General features: G+C 45.0%; 1 protein-coding gene across 5 annotated transcripts in view; it reads right to left on the reverse strand.

Annotated features, from left to right (window-relative positions):
* Window positions 1–6,109: 6,109 nt before the first annotated feature.
* The window catches only part of LOC133224180 (cadherin-4), a 454,909-nt gene continuing 443,036 nt past the window's right edge, over window positions 6,110–17,982 (reverse strand). For all 5 annotated transcript variants that reach the window (XM_061375491.1, XM_061375490.1, XM_061375494.1 and 2 more), the window contains 4 exons: window positions 17,339–17,572; window positions 13,148–13,287; window positions 11,165–11,329; window positions 6,110–8,978 (listed from right to left, as the gene is read on the reverse strand). In XM_061375491.1, the coding sequence (XP_061231475.1) occupies window positions 8,772–8,978; window positions 11,165–11,329; window positions 13,148–13,287; window positions 17,339–17,572 (746 nt within the window). In that variant the 3' untranslated portion in view covers window positions 6,110–8,771. The remainder of the gene's footprint in view (window positions 8,979–11,164; window positions 11,330–13,147; window positions 13,288–17,338; window positions 17,573–17,982) is intronic.

Consider the following 17,982-nt stretch of genomic DNA (forward strand, 5'->3'; position numbering starts at 1 on the left):
GGGGCAAGCGTTAACCCATTGATTTATGTTTGCAAACATTTGCAAGTGTTTGGAGGCTAAAACAGAGCCAGGATAAGCATAAACCAGAGGGGCTGCGCTAATTCTTCAAACCAAGAGAAGTTTGAAGTGCTTTGAACTGATGGTGGCCAGCCTGGCCAGCCCAGCTCTTCATCCTTGCCCTCTAATCTCCCAGCCTGAGCATCGTGCCCTGCTGCCCAGCTCAGCTTAACAGCCACTGGGTGTTAGGTGATGATTCTTCGATATCTTTATTACCAGATTTAAAGGTAGATCCTGCTTCTCCCTCTTAGCTGGAGAGGGGCAGGTTCCTTTTGCTGCAGGTGGAAAAGACCCTTCCTAAAGCAACTGGGCCACTAATTAATGCAAACCCATGGTGTTACTTGAAGCAAAGTTTTCCCTTCTAACCCAGCCAACTGAGCACAGCTCACCAAAGTCCCCAGGCATTTCAGAAACGCTTTGGGGTCATTTGGGTTGGGCTGGATTAAAAAGGTGGATGAAAGATGTTGACCGAGGCATCCTTTTTCCCACTCCGCTTATCTCCATCAAGAGGGGGCTGAGTGGGCAACGGCAGGGAAGGCAAACCTACCAGCAAGCCATGGCCTTGCAGAAAGAACCCAGGAGTATCCAGGAGGTTGCATTGGACTTACTTTTCAGCCCTCGCTATGGCACGGGGCCCTTGTCGCTGGGTTGGAGGTGTGCTAGGTTGCAGCCCAGCCCTCGTATGCCTGCTGCAGGGACACTGCCACTCCCACAGCCACCCCCTGCTGCTGTCTTCCCACTTGCAGAAGAGCATTGCAGCAAAAAAAGAGCCTAAAAAAGAATATTCTCATTAGAGGAAGAAGGTGGGGAAGGGGGGCGGGGGGGTCAGGCGACGAGCAGGGAGATGGATTGTGCTGTGGTGCTGAGACGAGTGTGGAGAAGCTGTACCTTAATCATTGAGAGGGGAGGGGGGAAAATACCACAGCTCTCTCAGGAGAAAGCATTTGTTGGTGTGAAAGGATGCTGCAAAGGCCCTGGTGTGCCTGTGGCTCAGTCACTGTTGGGAACTGGTCTGGTCCCAGTTCTCAGGCTCCATTTTTCAGGATAGGAGCATCTGACCACCCTCCCCTTGACATGCAGTGCCCTCCCTGCTCTGCAGTGACCTGCACATCTTTAATGTCTCATTAATTCTGTCCTCTCGTGCCCAGGGTCTGCCCAGGTGGGAAAGGAGAACATCTTAAATAACACCCCAAACATCGCTGCTTTCATCTGAGCAGCGTGCAGCACCCATGTGAGTGGTGGTCCCTTTGGGGGTCTTTGGGTACCCTTGTCCTAGGTGCCTTTCCATCTACACTGGAATTATGAGGGATGCTGCTGCTCTGGATCATGAGTGTTTATGGCATGGTGCTGCTGTAGCTGGAAGGAGAAGTGCTGGGAGTATTTTCAAGGTAACTGGTCAAAGAACGCAACACGCAGTTCCCACAGTTGTCTATGTGTTCCAGTGTCCCCTGTCTGTCCCACACACATCTTGGTCCTTTGGAGCACTTTTGACCCTGCTTGGAAGAAGGAGAGTGATTGCTGCACAGTACAGCTGTCCATGAGGTCTTCTTCATGATTAATATTTTTAATATTACTAATAGTACTATTAATACTATTAATGCTATTACTATTACAACAACAACAAAAGAAGCCAAAGCTCAGTCTCAAGGCTCCTGTTAGCACCAGTACACACTAGCACTGGGCAGAAGGGAAGGTGGGCATGCTCTCAGCTGAAGCTCTCTCCTGCTCACACACAGGACTTCTGGGCATCAGTAGTTACAGCTGTGCAAATTGCTCTTTAGAGATGGAATGAAATTTGCAAATGAGACAGCTTCGTCAGTGGTTAATAAAAACCTAATGTTTCCTCTGTTTTGACAATAGTATAGTATTGCATAGAAAGTTTTGTTTGGTCTTTTTTGTGTTACCTAAAACTGCTTGATGTGCCTTTTAACTCGGGTTTTGGTTAAAAAAACCTGCTGTCTTTAAAAATATGTGTATATGTGTGGGAAATGGTGTCAGTAATGCAAAGGCTTTAGTCTGAACAACGAAGAAAAGTTCAGTTATTTAGTTAATGAAGGAAAAAAACATAATCCCCGTGTGCATTGGTTTGATCTGAGCCAAATTCTACTGCAAATTATGGCATCTGCCTTTGACTTGAGAGAAGAAAACCTAGCCAACCCAAGCGGCTATAATAATAACTGTAATAATAATTGTTATTATTTTTAATTTTGGTACAGAAGTCCATGGATTTAGGGGACGGTGGCTGTTTCCATCAGCTTAGTAAAACTGGTCACAATGGTCAAAGTTAAGCACACAGCTAAATCATATGAGGAACAAGAATTTCTGCAGGCAGGTAAGAGCCTAAGAATGTGATGATGAGGGCCCAGACTTCCACAGGTAGATAGCAGAAACTAATATTTGTGATGCAAGAGTCTTGCATTATTCAGTAGTTAAAGATGATTCTAAGAAAGAGAACAGCTGGAGAATTAGCAAAACTAGCAATAAAATATTCTTAGCTGACTCCGGGGGGAAGGAAATTGCCGTGTACAGGATTTGCATTCATCTTAATGTTTATTAAAAATGAGACAGCATTGCTTTTCCTCACGCTCAGCTGGAATAGCTCCATGCCCTGCTGGAACTGTGTGTCCTCCCTGGCCCCTGCTCAGCTCCAGGACCTGCTGAAATTTCTCACTACTCATGTGGGTTGTTGTTGGGGTGAGGGTGATAGGAACCCAACCAGCCACTCAGCCCATGCAGGACGATGTGAGTGCTGCTGCCAGTGCTAATTGCATGGCTTTGCTCCTGCATGCACAGAGAAGATGGAGAAATACAACTGGGAGCAGCCAGCTCGGGCTTCCTCCTCTGGGCATCAGCTGGCCCAGAGTGCTGGGTCATTCCCTAAACGTTTTTGAACCATTCCTGGCAGTAAAGGGGCTGGCTGCTCTTGGGGGTGCTGTAGCTCACATGCAGAGCTGCAGGGCAGTGGGCAGGGGAAGGGGCTGAATGTCCTGGTGCAGCAGCCATGAGGACTACCAATGTGCTAGTAAAGACCCTAGAATGCGCCTGAATTGCACTAACACACTAAGATCTTGTGTTGCAGGAGCAAAATCACCACCCAACTGATGCGCACCAGCAGTTCAGTGCAGCACAAACGTGTCTGCATGGGGGTGTGGGAGGAATTGCTGCTTGAAACGACAAGGGCTGGGGGTAAGACGTATTTCTTGCTGCAAGGAATTAAAGACACACACAGAAGCACCCAAGACCTCTCAAACTCCCTCTGGTGTCTGCACATGTAAGACTCACACCTGCCACCAGGCTACCATTTACTAGTCACTGTAAGGGTATGTAAGTGTGCCATCAGTGATGAATGAGCTGGGAGGGCATGTGGGGAAGGAAAAGGAAATAAGAAACATGAAAATAATAAACAAACTAAAAAAGCAAGTGAGACTATTCAAAAGGGGGACTTTATTTTTATTACACTGAAGCCAGACGTCAGTGCACCAGTTCAGCTTTGATACACAATAAATCAGCAAACCCGTCACTCAGTTTGGAAACCAAGATTGCAGTGGCACTAAAAACACACTGAAAACATTGACTTTCTTCCTTTTTTTGTTTTTTTTTCTTTTTTTCCTCTTTTGTTTTTGGTACAAAAATGGTACAAACGACAATACAAAAGATTTGTGCTGTTGACGGTTACAAAAAAAGGTTTTTGAACTGGGTTAACGGATGCAAACTGCTTTTGCGCTTCAGCGTGAATACAGCGGAACAGCAGAAGTCTTCCTTGAGAACAACCACAGTCATGCGGGCTGCTACACAGCTTCTCCATCGGAAAAGGAAACATGCAAAATCAGAATTGAAAGAAGAGAAAGTGCTCCAGTTACACATCTATATGTTCTTGTTGCTTTTTGCCTCTATTTGATTTGTAGCTTCAAGCACTAACTACATTATATACACAGGGTGTGAGCAACTGCTCACGGGGTCAGTGTGTACTGGAAAGAACTTTTATTTTCCCTGTGGAACAGAGTTAACTTTGTGTGGGAGACACCTACGTTGTCTAGCTGCTGTTTTAAACATATGCATTCCTTGTTATACCGCATTCCCCCCCTCTTCCCCCCCTCCCCCCTTTTTTTTTCCACACTTACAATGAGGAGCTCCAAGACATCACAATAAAAGTCCCATATTTTACCTCTGTTTTTTTCTGAGACTAAACGAAGTTGCAATCTTGGCATATTGTGTTGTACAGACCCTGCACTGACCAATGCTGTTCTCCAGTGCCTGACCATCTACCCTATGCGAAGCAGTTGCAGATGATACAGCCATTTCCTAGAGTCCCAATTATTCCTGGAGGCTGGATTTGGACACAACTACCCCTAAAACCAATATGAGAGAGTGGCTCAGCTGCAGGTGAGTGAACTCCCGACCAGCACCTTACATCCACCAATGGCATTGCCTGGTCCAACAAGAAAGGAAAGAAATATAAAATATGGAAAAATGCAGACCCAGAAGCCAAACTATGACTAGCATATACGACAGACTTGCCTATTCACTGTCATTAATTACCTGCTGAGTCTCCTCTTTGCCTTGCAAAGCATTTCTGTCACTGATGCTTTCCCCTGTTTACAGGCTACAGAATAAATCAGCTGCACCAAGGTGTGGGCCATGCTTTGCCAGCACTGGACCTGCGTGGTCCTTGGCTTGGTGATGTGCAGTTTTCACGCCTAGGAGGTGTCCAGTGTGCCTCAACGCCCTGGCAGTTCACTGTCCCCATCCCTTAGCATGGAGAGCTCTTGTGGTGTCCCCTGGCACTGCTATGGGCTATGGCGGTGACAGTGGCATTTTGGGAATGGTCTCCTTTCCATCTGCCTGAAATCAAGTCCTTCCCCACCACTGCATGGTGTGCAGAGTGGGGACCTGCATGTCTGGGCACAGCTTTTTTAATTAGTTTAAGTTTAATGCTTTAGTTTAGATTAGTTGGAGAGCAAGCATTCTGGTCTCAATGCATTAACCACTTCTGTGGCCTGAATTGTACCTTCAGAGTTGCCGTTTCCCCAGCCTGGCTCCTTGTAAGCCACTGTCACCTCCAGCGGTGAATGGCAGTGGTGAATGAGGATCAGAGTGGGGGGACAGAGCACTGACACAGCCACCTTTTCAATGGGGTCCCTTGGATTAATGTAAATTTTCTTAGCTGGATTATAATCTGTAAGTAGTATTAACAAGCAAAAATGTTTGCAAGCAGTGATCTATTGTCATTGCTTGATGTGCTCCTCGCTTACCTTCTGCTGTTCCCACTGTGAAGAGAGGGGTCTGATGCTGCTGTTTACTTGTGGGGTTGTAAAGCTAAGTGACGGAGGGAGGAGGAGGAGGAGAAGGAAGAGGGAGAGGAAGAGGAGGAGGAGGTCCTGCAGAGGGAGACTGAGCAGAACTGGCTCAAAAGACAATAAACTAGTTGGTTTGATTTATGGGCTTGTGGAGTTGGAATGGCTGGATTGCAAATGCTGCAGAAAAAATATCTGCTGATTAAAAAAAAAAAAAAGGAAATAGGTTGATTTATTTTTAGTCACTCAATCCATTTTGTTTGACTTAAGTTGCAGAAATGTTCTTAAAAGCCCAAAATGTTTAGACAAGCTGATGTCTGACAATGTCTCCTTCATGGCCACGTCGTTCCTGTCAGTTCATGGCATATCCCCGTGGGTGACAGTGGGGCGATGCTGACCAGCCCCTCCAGCCTCCAGCCCCACAGCAGCCATCCCATACTACTGCCATTCCTTTCCCCACCTGAAATCCATCACCTCAGCCAAAGCCTCAGCAGACAGCAGGCACCAAACGCTCTGGAGCAGGGACTTTGCTACTGCTCTTGGGTAAATGGTATCAGGTAGATAGCACAGCTTGGCTTGCAGCAGAGACCCAGCTGGCATCATGGGATCCACATGAGCATCCCAGGAGCCATGTGGAGCTGGCAGGCAGCAGCAGCAACCCAATGGATGGAGAACCATCAGCATCGCCCCAGCCCTCGGTCCGAGTCGTTCTCTTGAGTTGGAGATGAGGTTATGGTGATGGACACAAAACACTGGCGGGTAGTCATCAGCAAGAAACACTAAGTGCATTTTTATTATTCACTACTTCTGCTGTGACCGGGCAGTTTCTGTGGGGTTGCAAAGCCCAGATGGTGAAATACTGCAGCCTGTGGCTTTTCGGAAAGAAAGGGGAAGAATCAAGCCTGCCCGTAGGTAGAGAGCAGTGGCTCAAGGCAATGCAGCCCAACCGCGCCAGCAGGCTGAGGACAAGGGCTGTGACATTTGCTGAGGGTGGCCAGGAGGAGGTGGACAGAACGTGGCAGAAGCAAACTAAGACTTTCATAATGGTCACACAAGCAACTGAGTTCTCAACTATGGAACAGGAATTTGGGAAGGCATCAGGTGCCGGCAGTTTACCAGGCACTGCACTTCATCCTGGCTGAGGCATGTGCTATGTGGCACAGTGTCCTTGCCTTGCTGCTGCCATCAGTGCCGTCCCTCTCCTGAGGCCCAAGCCATCACCTCCTGCTTCCTCAAGAACTTGGGTTAGAGAGTTTTGAAAGGATAAACTGTCCCATCGACTGACTGACCAGGACAAAAAGAAGGATCGCATCCTTGGTATTTACATACCGGTAACGTTGGAGTCCCCTCGGGCAGACTTTTACCACATTCCACTTCATACAAGACACATTTCAAATGCTCATTAATTTACAGAAATTGCATTTTATAGAAAATATGATACAATGAAATATAAAATGCACCAGGAGCATTTCAAAAATCTATAGAGACGATCTTGCAGCCTAGTATACCCTCTGAAACGACGTCCACTCATCACCGCAAGCTCTCATCCTCTCATTCTCATTTCCCTCCCACCCCCCTTTAAACTCTTAGCATTCAACTTGAGAATTAATAGAGATATCAAAAAAAGCATGATTATCCCCTGGATAATCACCTTCCAATATTGTGCACATTCTTGGATTTAAATGAAAATATATCTAAGCACTTTTACAAGTTTTAGCGAACCCACTGCAAAATCGTCTGCAGAATATAAAACACAGGTAATCCAAGATTTCATAGCACATTAATTAAGTGGCTCATAATCCATTAAATGTGGTTTATATTACACATCCATGCAGTCTAAATCATTTTACAAACATTAGACATAAACCCACTAGTCCAAATCAGTAAAGGAAAAATGTAATAAAAAAGCTAATAACTATTCGTTATTGGTTAAACTGACCCTACATATAAACTAGGTAGTATGCTACCATTTATAATACTGATGTTGAATTATGCCTGGATGCTGCAAAACCTCTTGCTTACTTGGCAATGCTTGAGCATATTAACCACAAGATACTTAATAGGCCCTCGTTGCACTTCTCCTCCAAAAAAACACATTTACTACAGATAGCAGCGCCTACCCATCAAATAGAAAGGACACACATTAGCTGAGTTACACGATATTCTTGAGCTTTGGCTACTAATGCTCCAAGGCATTAACATTGTACTAGACTAACTTCATACTTACGGATGGCAAAAGTGCTGATAAACTGCTCCTGCCCTTCGCGCTGCCTCAGCCTCGAGCAGAGCCACTGCACAAACCCCTGCTTCCACCAGGAAAACAGCGTTGGCTTTCCTGCTAGCAGGAATCCCTGGGGATGCAGGACACCACCACCTAACCCAGCTGGTATTTACATCACTCCAGAGGTCATGGGAGCCAACACACACCGATAGCATAAAAACAAACAACTGGGCCTTTGGTCATGTCACGATTTACTTTGTAGGGTTTAGGCAAGGGCTGTCGGAATTTTCTGTTGCAATAACCAAAGGCTTTATCAACGCTATAGTTCTATGCAGCTACATTGAGTGTGACCAGGTGACGGCAGAGCCCCCAGTCGGTGTTTTGCATCTGGTAACACTGAATTATATACAACATGATGACTAGTTCACCACCTGCTGAGGCTTAAAGATGGCTGTTCAGATTTTGACTCAAAACATCTTCCCCCTCCCCGACCTCCCCCATCTGCTTCCACCCAGAACGAGTCACCCCCTCCAAAAAAGAGGCAAAAAAAGAAAAAAAAGAAAAAAAAAGGGAAAAAAAAAAAAAAAAAAGAACCAATCTCCAGAGTTCCTTTTTGTTAAATCCTTCCCAGCTAGAACTCGCTTAAGGTCACAGGGAGTGCTGCCCAGGATGGTTGTATGTTTGTTTTCGTCACTCCTGAGATTGAAGGGAATCTGATACATGCACCAAAAGGCACTTTCAAATATATATATATATATATATATTTTAAAAACAGTGCTTCTGTTCTAAGAAATTCAAGTTAAGACAGAGTGCCTTTCACTCTCTTTAGTCATAAAGCAGGTAAACGAGCAATATCCCAGCTGACATTAAAAAACCAAACCAAAAGAACAAAAAAAACCTGCAGCAGAGACAAGTGTTCATGCGAGACAGCTCAATATTCTAAAAAATAACATTGGAAAGGAAAAAAAAAAAGGGGAAAAAAAAAGAAACTTCCTATGTCACCACTAAAAATAACAACACAGTCAGCAGGGGATATTAATTAAAAAAGCTGCCACATCTGTACAGTTCTTGCTTCTGCATCGGCTCTTTTTGTTAATGTCGTCTGTGGGTTTGTTTTTTCTATGTTTTTTTCTTCTTTTGTTCTTAATATTCTTTTCTGTCTTCTTCTTATATTTGTTTTTAAATAACGTGAGGTCAGTTTAATCTTCCTCGCCTCCCCCGTACATGTCTGCCAGTTTCTTGAACCTGGGCCCCCAGTCGTTTAGGTAGTCGTAGTCCTGGTCCCCAGAGCTAGAGGAGTTCAGGGAGCTGACGGAGCCTGCAGTGGAGCCACTGCCCTCGTAGTCAAACACCAGCAGGGAATCATAGGGAGGGGCTGTGGGGTCATTGTCAGCCGCACGCAGGCCCTGGGGGAGCAAACACAGGCTGTCAATACCCACCATAGGTGTTAGGGTGATGGTGCTAAGAAGTGCCCAAAGAAGTGGTAAATGCTGCATCCCCAGCAGTGTCCAAGGCCAGGCTGGACAGAGCCTTGGGTGACGTGGTTTAGTGGGAGGTGTCCCTGCCCATGGCAGGGGGTTGGAACTGGATGATCTTAAGGTCCTTTCCAACCCAAATCATTCCATGATTCTAAGGAAGGGTGTTTGGGTAAGGATCTGGGCTGGTGGGATGTTTGGGATCCCTATAGCAAAGCTAAAAGATGATGGGGAAAAGACAAATGACGATGGTATGAAAAAGAGGGTTCTGCAGCTTCCCCATGTTTGGATACCCCCCCTGGTTGCCCTCCTGGATGCCCCCAGCAGAAACCCACTAACGCCCAGTACCACTGTAAAAGAGCTGGATGGAGCAGGAGGGGAGTTATTTCCAAGGATCCAAGTTTGGAACTGGAAAGCTTTCAGTCCTGGACAGCATGTAGTTTCTGGGGTTGCCTGTTAAGATTTACAGCTTGGCCAGTGAAAGAATGACCAGCACCCAACCAATAACCATTATTTTAATTTTGATGATTTGGATTCCTTTAGGAAAAAACTCCAAACATCAATCCTAGCAAAATTCTGCAATTAAGAGAGACTTGGGGTATGGAATTCTGGGCAGAGGGTTGGAAAGCATTGCTGGTCCTGTGTGTTGTGGGCAGCAGTGTAGGCAGGACATGGAAATGGCCTTGGGATATGAAGGACAAGAATTGCTTTGCTGCAGCCCAGCATCAGGAAAAGCCTGGTGGAATAGACCTGCAATAAAGCAAAACATTCTGCATTCATACCTTCCAAAACCCCAGTCTCAGCATGGGGAGATTGAGCAGGTTTTATCGCAGCAAACAGCAGCTGGAGCATGTGTAAGAGCCACTCTTTATGCACAGAGATGTATGTAAATATGTGTGTGAAGGATGGGCAGGAACAAAGGAAGAAGAAATTTTAATGATGAAAATAAAAAAAGCACAGCAGGAAGTGGATATAATAATAGAATTAAATTGCTATAACATTTGTTTTTCTAACTTAGGAAATGAATGGTGTGTTTTGTCTCAGAGGAAATAATGCATTGATTGGTTTGTAACCACTCAATCACTCAAAACTAAAAACAAGATAAGAAACACTAAATGGATACATATTTGTACAAGCAGATAAAGGAGCAGTAATTTAACATAAAATAAAGAAACCCTCTCTCATCTGGGATGAACCTCTCTGTTCTGTAAACTCTTTGAGGCTTTAGACCAAATAGAATTTACTAGGAAGGCACAGACTGGTGAAATAATTACAAGTCCAGGAGTCCCAAATGGGTCCTTTGTCTCTGGGAAACCACGCAGCTGCCTTGCCACCACCTCCCTATGATGATGACTCTCCTTTGTCCACATCCAGATAAAGCTTTTACTTCAGCAGCTGCAATACTCCCAGTAATCATAGAATCATAGAATAGTTAGGGTTGGAAAGGACCTTAAGATCATCAAGTTCCAATCCCCCTGCCACGGGCAGGGACACCTCGCTCTAAACCATATTACCCAAGGCCTCGTCCAACCTGGCCTTGAACACTTCCAGGGATGGAGCATTCACAACCTCCCTGGGCAACCCATTCCAGTGCCTCACCACCCTAACAGGAAAGAATTTCTTCCTTATATCCAATCTAAACTTCCCCTGTTTAAGTTTTAACCCATTACCCCTTGTCCTACCACTACAGTCCCTAATGAAGAGTCCATCTCCAGCATCCCTATATGCCCCCTTCAGATACTGGAAGGCTGCTATGAGGTCTCCATGCAGCCTATTCTTCTCCAGGCTGAACAGCCCCAACTTTCTCTGCCGATCTTCATATGGGAGGTGACTGCGATCAGGTTCTACTGCTTGGATGCTGAAAAGCATGGTGTTTGTGAGATCCACAGATCAGGAATCTTTCGCTTTTTCCTTGCACTTTGGCTTTTTACAGGCTCAACGCCTTTATTAGGCCAAGTCCTGTGTCCTTGCTCATACTGCTTATTCCCCTAGTTTGCATCTGACTTCTCATGTAATTGCATCACTTGGTCTATCCAGCCAGGAGAATGTTGTATAGCTGATCTTAGCCGGCTGCTCAAGCTTTTAATATGTGACACAAGACACCCTACAGAACATACCTCATTAATAAAGTCACCAATATCCCCTGGATGTGGGATTACTGGTCTTATAGGATACTGCGGTTCAGCACCAATAGGTCTTTCATCCACCCTTCTGACTCCAGGTGTCTTGTTCAGAACATGATCCATGGTCTCTGGCTGCTGGAGCTGGCTTAAATCATAATCCTGTGAAAAATGGAAAGGCACAGAGTGAAACGAAGAGCTTTTCGTTCCGATCATCTGCTCACCCAATGTACAAACAAGGTGAGAGGTCTAACCCTATTCCAGCTGAAGTTCAATGGCAAATCTGATCAATAAGTATGCAGCCCCTCTAACTATCTAAATTACAGATGAACCTGACCTCTGAGTAGCTCATAAAATTGACCTCCTAAGAGTGTATCTTAAAACATGAGTAAAATCAAATATTTAAATACTTCGTGAATATTTCACGTGTCGTCTAAATCTTCAGGATAAAAAATTGGCTTTTGTTTGCACGTGCACAGGGATGCACATAGCTTTTGATGAAATATGTAATGTAAAGACATTGCTGGTAGACATATTATTGCAATTACATTTCTACAGAAGTAAAAACATTAAAATGTACATTGCATTTATGCATGTAGGCCTTTCAAAGTAATTATGTTCTTTCTGCTCATGAAAACTCCCAACAGAATACGTTTGTACCAAGGAATGAGAACCAGGTAATATTTCATTAAAAATGTATTCATGTAGGTAATGGTGTTTTGCTGCTCTTCCTTTGCTGTTATTTTTAACGAATCCTTTCTAAAATATTTAAGCCTACAATGTAGTTGCCTGAAACCAGATACTTCAGCTGGTTTGAATGCTTATAGCAGCACTTTGTTCTACCGGTGAAACTATTCTTGTGCTCGGATGGGGATGATTGAATCTCCAGGAGCAATATTTATAAATAACTTGTCAGTGACAAGAAAAAAGAAATGCCAATTGCAAGGATTTTTCTGTGCAATTGGAACTTCTCAAGTTTTGGACAAAGTCCCTGCGTCGGCTCCCCGAGGTGGCTCTCACCAGGCTCATCTGCTTGCCTTCGGATGCCACCAGGACTACCCCCAACCATGACCTTAGGACTGAAGCAAGCAAGAATACAGCCATTATATGATGCAGAGCCACACAATTTGTGTGAACATGATATTTGAGAGTGTCACAGGCTCTTTACCTAGGTAGGAATAAAAACCCAGTGTCTTGAACATGAACAACCAAACTTTGCTATTTTAGTTGAGGAAATACATCCCTAGCAGAGGGAAATCACATCCCAGGAGTGCAGGCGAGGGAAGTTTTCATGCAACATCAGCATCGGTGTCTGTAAGAAGAAGCCACCACAAAAAAGCTGATGCATTCAGGCAGACTGTGGCTTAGGGCTCCATCACCAAGCAAAGCTTTGCCACCATACGCTTCACAGTGGAAAAGAAAATCCCCAAATGTATTCAGACACTTCTCACAAACTACATTCAGAAATTAAAAGGAATTAAAGAAGCATTAGAGACGATTAAGTAAATGCAGGGAAATCCCACAGAAGCTCTAGGTTCAAGCAAGCCAAGGCAAGTGCCTGCAGCCACGGTTCTGGGGAGAGTGGTAGCTGCTGGCTGGGTTTTATAAAATCTCTAACAGGGAATGGTAAAACACACAAATGTAATGACTGAAATAACATAGATACTGTTTGAATATGAGTGGAGTGGGTTGATTTTTTGTCCATCCCCAGGAAGTTGCCCAGGGAGTAGACAAATCCACTTGGCATCGGACTCCTGGCACAGTCCTGCTCCAATGCCAGTGTCCCAGTGACATGTGGAATCCCTTGGAACTCCACTGGCTCTCACTGACATCCATGCCACACCAGGGAAGCCAATAAAGCTGCCTGGGAATAAAGAAGGGGAACACAACCCTTTGCAAGTACTTTAGTGAAAATACTGTGGTTTCTGCCTTTCTGAGAGTACAGCTGCTCCTTGGCCACGACCCACAGGCTCTTCTCACCTGGTCTTCTTCTCCACCTCCCTCTTCATCATACTTCAGGATATTGTCCCTGACATCGTCCTCGGGGTCAATCAGGAGCTGCTTGGTGTGGCGCTCCTTCTCCCGGCGCTTCATCCACACCACGAACAGCAGAACCATGGCTGTAACAGGGAAGAAGCTGGGTGAGCTGCAACCTCACATGGCACAAGTCCAGGCCGCATGGGCCAGAGTGTGGTGGTGTGCCCCAGAGCCTCACCTACCCTCTTCCACTATGGAGAACCTCACTGGCTGCTAGTAAGAGGAATGAAATTTTGTCTTATTGCATATTCTGCTTCATAAGGGAGAGCTCGGTGAATGCTGTGAATGCTGTGACAGCCCTCGACCACAAACATTTCCTTAATGTTTTTTTCCTTTTCCAGTGCTGATGCGGCCAATTTTTATCAGATGTAAAAAACACCATCAAACTGAAAGCAAACAGCAAGTGTGAAACCTGCAGCTTTCTGAAAAGATTTGATATAAATCCTGAATTTTCAGGATTAGATTTCCACCTTTATTTCATTCAGGGGCACAAAGAAAAAAAAGGTGGGGGGAAGACAGCTGCAGAGGTGCTGAGAAGCAAAAGTGTACAGATGGCCCACATCTTGTGCACAAGCAGCTCTTCCCTCAGTGTGATACAGCAATGCCCATTCAGGTCACAAGCCCTGATCATGGGACTCATTTTATTGTTGTCTGCAGTTGCCCAAGAAAGACTGATTTGTGGAGGCTGTGTAACACTGGGTCCTGTAATTGGATTTGGACTCCTCCATACTTTTCTTTGATACATGAGAAAGGCTTTCCAGACTTCCAAGATCATATTAGCCAGGACATTAGCATACACGTTTGGCCATTGACTTGCAAAGCAACTCTAAGATCATTTGAAATCCTTTCAGAGAGCAGGGCTAGCTTTGTAGAACAAGGGAGAGCAGATCTGTTAGCACACAGCCAACCTCCTCAGGCATCAGCATTTACATGCCAGGACCTGGCAAATCTCTTTCAGCACAATAACAGTGAGAGAGTTCTTCAATCATGAGAAGTTTTTCCCAACTCAAACAACTTTACCCAAAGGGAATGCTGACTCCCTGCTCCACAACCTAATACTTCACAAGTCCACTCACATCTCAGAGGTTGTGTGCTCCTTGTGATTTACTGTGTGGAAGTTGCTCTGGGAACCTAAGTCTCCACTAACATAAGGAAACCAGACCTTGTCTTCTTCAAGAACCTGTTAATATGCCTGTTTTCGTTCTCATACTCAGTAGCTGCAAATAATGCCATCAGAATAGAAATTAAGCCTGAGCAGCTGATGCAGTCACACCTCCTAGTGTCTGCTTCCCCCTCCGTTCTCCATGCAAGTCGCACCAAGCTGTGACAGAGGCAATCGGCTGGAGAAGGGAGAGATGGATGGACAGTGGAGGTGAGAACACGTGGCCCAGGTTTGTTTCATCTAGGTCAGCTCTTGACCATGCCAAACTAACGCATCCAACACAAATGAACCCAGCCAGGACATAAGATCCCAAATGTTCTTTGTATTTTTTTAGCAGCACAAGCAACCACGTTTTCTTTCCTTTACCTGTCTGCTGAGCCCAGGTGTTGCTTCACAGAGGGCAAGGATAGAGAAGAGACCAGACCCTGGGGACATGGGCAAGCAGCTCAGCCTGAAGCCCCACTTTGTGAGGAGGTATTGAGGAGGATCTGAGTTCTTCCTCCCAGCACCAAAGTGTTCATACCCAACAGGAATTCAGTGAAGTGAGTGGAAGAGGACTGGACAGCTAATTACTGCCCTTGTGCACCAACTGGCTGCCATCCCCGCCTGCCAGCTAACAGAATTGTTTTCAGATAGTTCAGCATTTCTTTAATGCTTATCCTGGATCTATTCAAGGGAGAAAAAAGAAAAGGGAAGAAAATGTAACTCTTATCTGCAATATAAAACCTCAGCTATTTAGCAGACTATTGAAGTCCTTTTCTCCTTGATCCTTTTCAAGTCTCTCACAACAAGATACCTGCCTAGTCCACAAAGACAATATTATAATAGTTACTAGGATTTATCTCCTTCTCCCCCCCCCCTTTTTTTTTTTTAATGCTACTTTTTCATGCAGTTGTAGTTTTTTTTCTGTGCCATTAATGCCTTTACAGCTACCTTGGAAAAAAAAGGGACCTTCAAAGTGTCAATAGTGGATGTAGTGCACTCTCCTTCCTTTTATTCACTCTGCAGAATGGGAAGTGCTATTACTGCTGTTAGACCCATTTTCACTCTGCATGTAGCTTTCCTTGAAATCTATTGTCTTCACCCTTCACAATTTTTTATTGCATTGCTTTCCTAAATGTATTATTTGTGCAGCTAATACATCAGGTATTGGGAAGAAAAAAGACCTTTGAGCAAAGGTAAAGGCAGAAACTTCCCTCACCTGAGCAACCTTAGATCTGTTCTCTTGATGCTTCTTTCTTTTAAAGCCATCAAACTTTGACCTGCTGACTCAAAAAATGGACAAATAGCACAAAAAACCCTGCATCTGCCTTTTTCCAGGCTATTGTTCAGAGGTCACGATATAAAACAAATAGAAAGGAGGCAAAACATGGAAGGATGTAAATGGAAAACTGTTCATCACATATTACATTTTTCATCACTGATACAGTGCTTTTGCAGCTCTTAAAGATAAAAAGAAGTCAATTAGAATGACAATGAATGTAAAAATAAGCTTTTGTAATAAAACCCATAATTTAAAATGGGATAATGTATCTGAAAATGAAAAAAGGAATCTCTTAAATCAAATGTCCTTCAGATAAAGTTAATTTCAGTCCATGGGATTTTCAACTTTTTAAATAGTATTTTAGCAGCAGATTCATGCAAGACCAGAAAAAGGAAAGCCCTGTGTTTGAATCACCTTTGTGGCTTCCAGTACAGCACTCCTGCATATCCCAGAGTACCAAACGTGGTGGGACTGAGGAATACCACCTTTTCTTCCGGGTGTGCAACTGTGGTGTGTTTGCAACAAATACCCTTGCTGAAGGGAGCAGCCTGGAACACTTTGGCACTGGGATCCCTCACTCAGCAAAGGACAGGAATTGTGCATTGTGGCTAGGCACAGGGATGCTTCCCCTGGCTCAGATGAGCTGGAGGAGGAACGGGACTGCACGGCCACAAACACGGTTTTCTGGCTTGTTCTCCAGACCAATACAGTAAATCAATTATACAACAATCTATTCCTATCGCTGGCCCAGGAGGGTGGATGTTTGCCCAAAGATGACCCATTCTCTTAATGTACCACATCATATCCACATTAGAAGACATTTGTAGCATACGTCGCTCTGTCTGCTCTCTGTTTAAACACATTGGGGGTAAATATTAAATGTGATTTAACACCATAACTCCCATTAGCTTTAATGGGAGTCCTATGGTTTCATCTTGTGTTCCTTGATGAATATTTACCTCATTGTTCATTTCAATGCTCATTTTTATTTATTCCTACTGTGCCAACTCCTGCTTGAAGTTATAATGATATCATTTTTATTTTTAAGTGTGTGCACACATGGTTATTGGTAATGCTCATGGAAGCTCAGGACTAACAGCATTGCTGGGCTAAAGGGATGGCTTTGCCTCAAGCGAAGGGATGGCCAGCCCTTCTCCGTGATGCACTGCCAGCTCTCCAACGCTCCCAACAAACTGGGTTCCTTCCTCTTAAAGCACTCATCATCCACCATGATCTTTTGCTCTCAACAACCAAAAAACTACAGCTATGCACTGGCTTGGCTAGGGACCAACCAGACTCTCACAACCAGTGCATCAGGTACTGGAAACCAGTATATCCAAAGCCAGCCAGGAAACTGAGAGGTATGGGGCTGTCCGCCCCAGGATTTTGGACAAGTCCTTCAACCTGGTCCTGCACTCACTACCTACAAGATGTTGTCAGGTGTAATTATGTTTGTAAAGCTACTGGAAGTCCTAGAAAGAAAAGCCTGATGTATGCACAGAGTGCACTAGCTCATTCTACTGATACTGCATTGAAGGAGCTTCAAAAGCAGATGTGTGAACCAATCCCTGCAGCCCAAAGCTCACGGCACTGTCGCTTGCACGGAGCTCTCAAGGCTCTGGAAAAACACTATGTATAGAAGTGGGACAAAAGGGAATGGGATGGGAAACATCAAGTTTCCCAGCAGCGCGAGCCTTGTGATACTTACTGAGTAAAATGATGATGCAGATCAAGATGGCAATGATGGCACCTGTGCCCAGCCCTGCCGCAGCCACCGCCCCGATGGTGGTGCAGTCACCGTTCTCGTCACACGGGCACACCTTCACTTTGATGATGGATGTGTTGTACAAGGGGGGGTTTCCCGAGTCCGTCACAATGATTGGCACATCATACACACCCGCTTCCAGGTATGTGATTCGTAAACTGAGCTGGGCGTAATCGCCTGGAGAGACCAAGACAGACAGACAGACAGATGACAGACACTGGTAGAGCCTTGCAGCCGCACTTGTAGATGCAGGGCTCCTCTGCTACAGCAGTCTTCTGAGTCCTGAAGAAGAGGCTATCAACAGCACACCTGGGGAGGACAGTTTCAGACTTCTGCCCTAACAGTTGGGTCAACAATCAGCCTGTGCTTTGTAAAATACTGTGCTTGCACTGCTGCACTAACCTACCTCGATGCCATTTGCAAATCTGGTTGCAAGTGTTTAAAACAGCATGAAATGCAAATAGTAAGGCATGGATGACACTCCCTGGGTCTGGGCTGCCACTGTGGAGGGTTTCTGCTCATCCACCCTCCCTCATCAGTTTTTCTGGGAAGCCCATTGCCTGTTGATGACATGCTCAATCAAGCAA

This window comes from Neopsephotus bourkii, unplaced genomic scaffold, assembly GCF_033783945.1.
Source record: "Neopsephotus bourkii isolate Nb327-2 ecotype Australia unplaced genomic scaffold, CSIRO-AGI_Nbou_v1 NB_1663, whole genome shotgun sequence".
Classification (NCBI taxonomy): Eukaryota; Metazoa; Chordata; class Aves; order Psittaciformes; family Psittacidae; genus Neopsephotus; species Neopsephotus bourkii.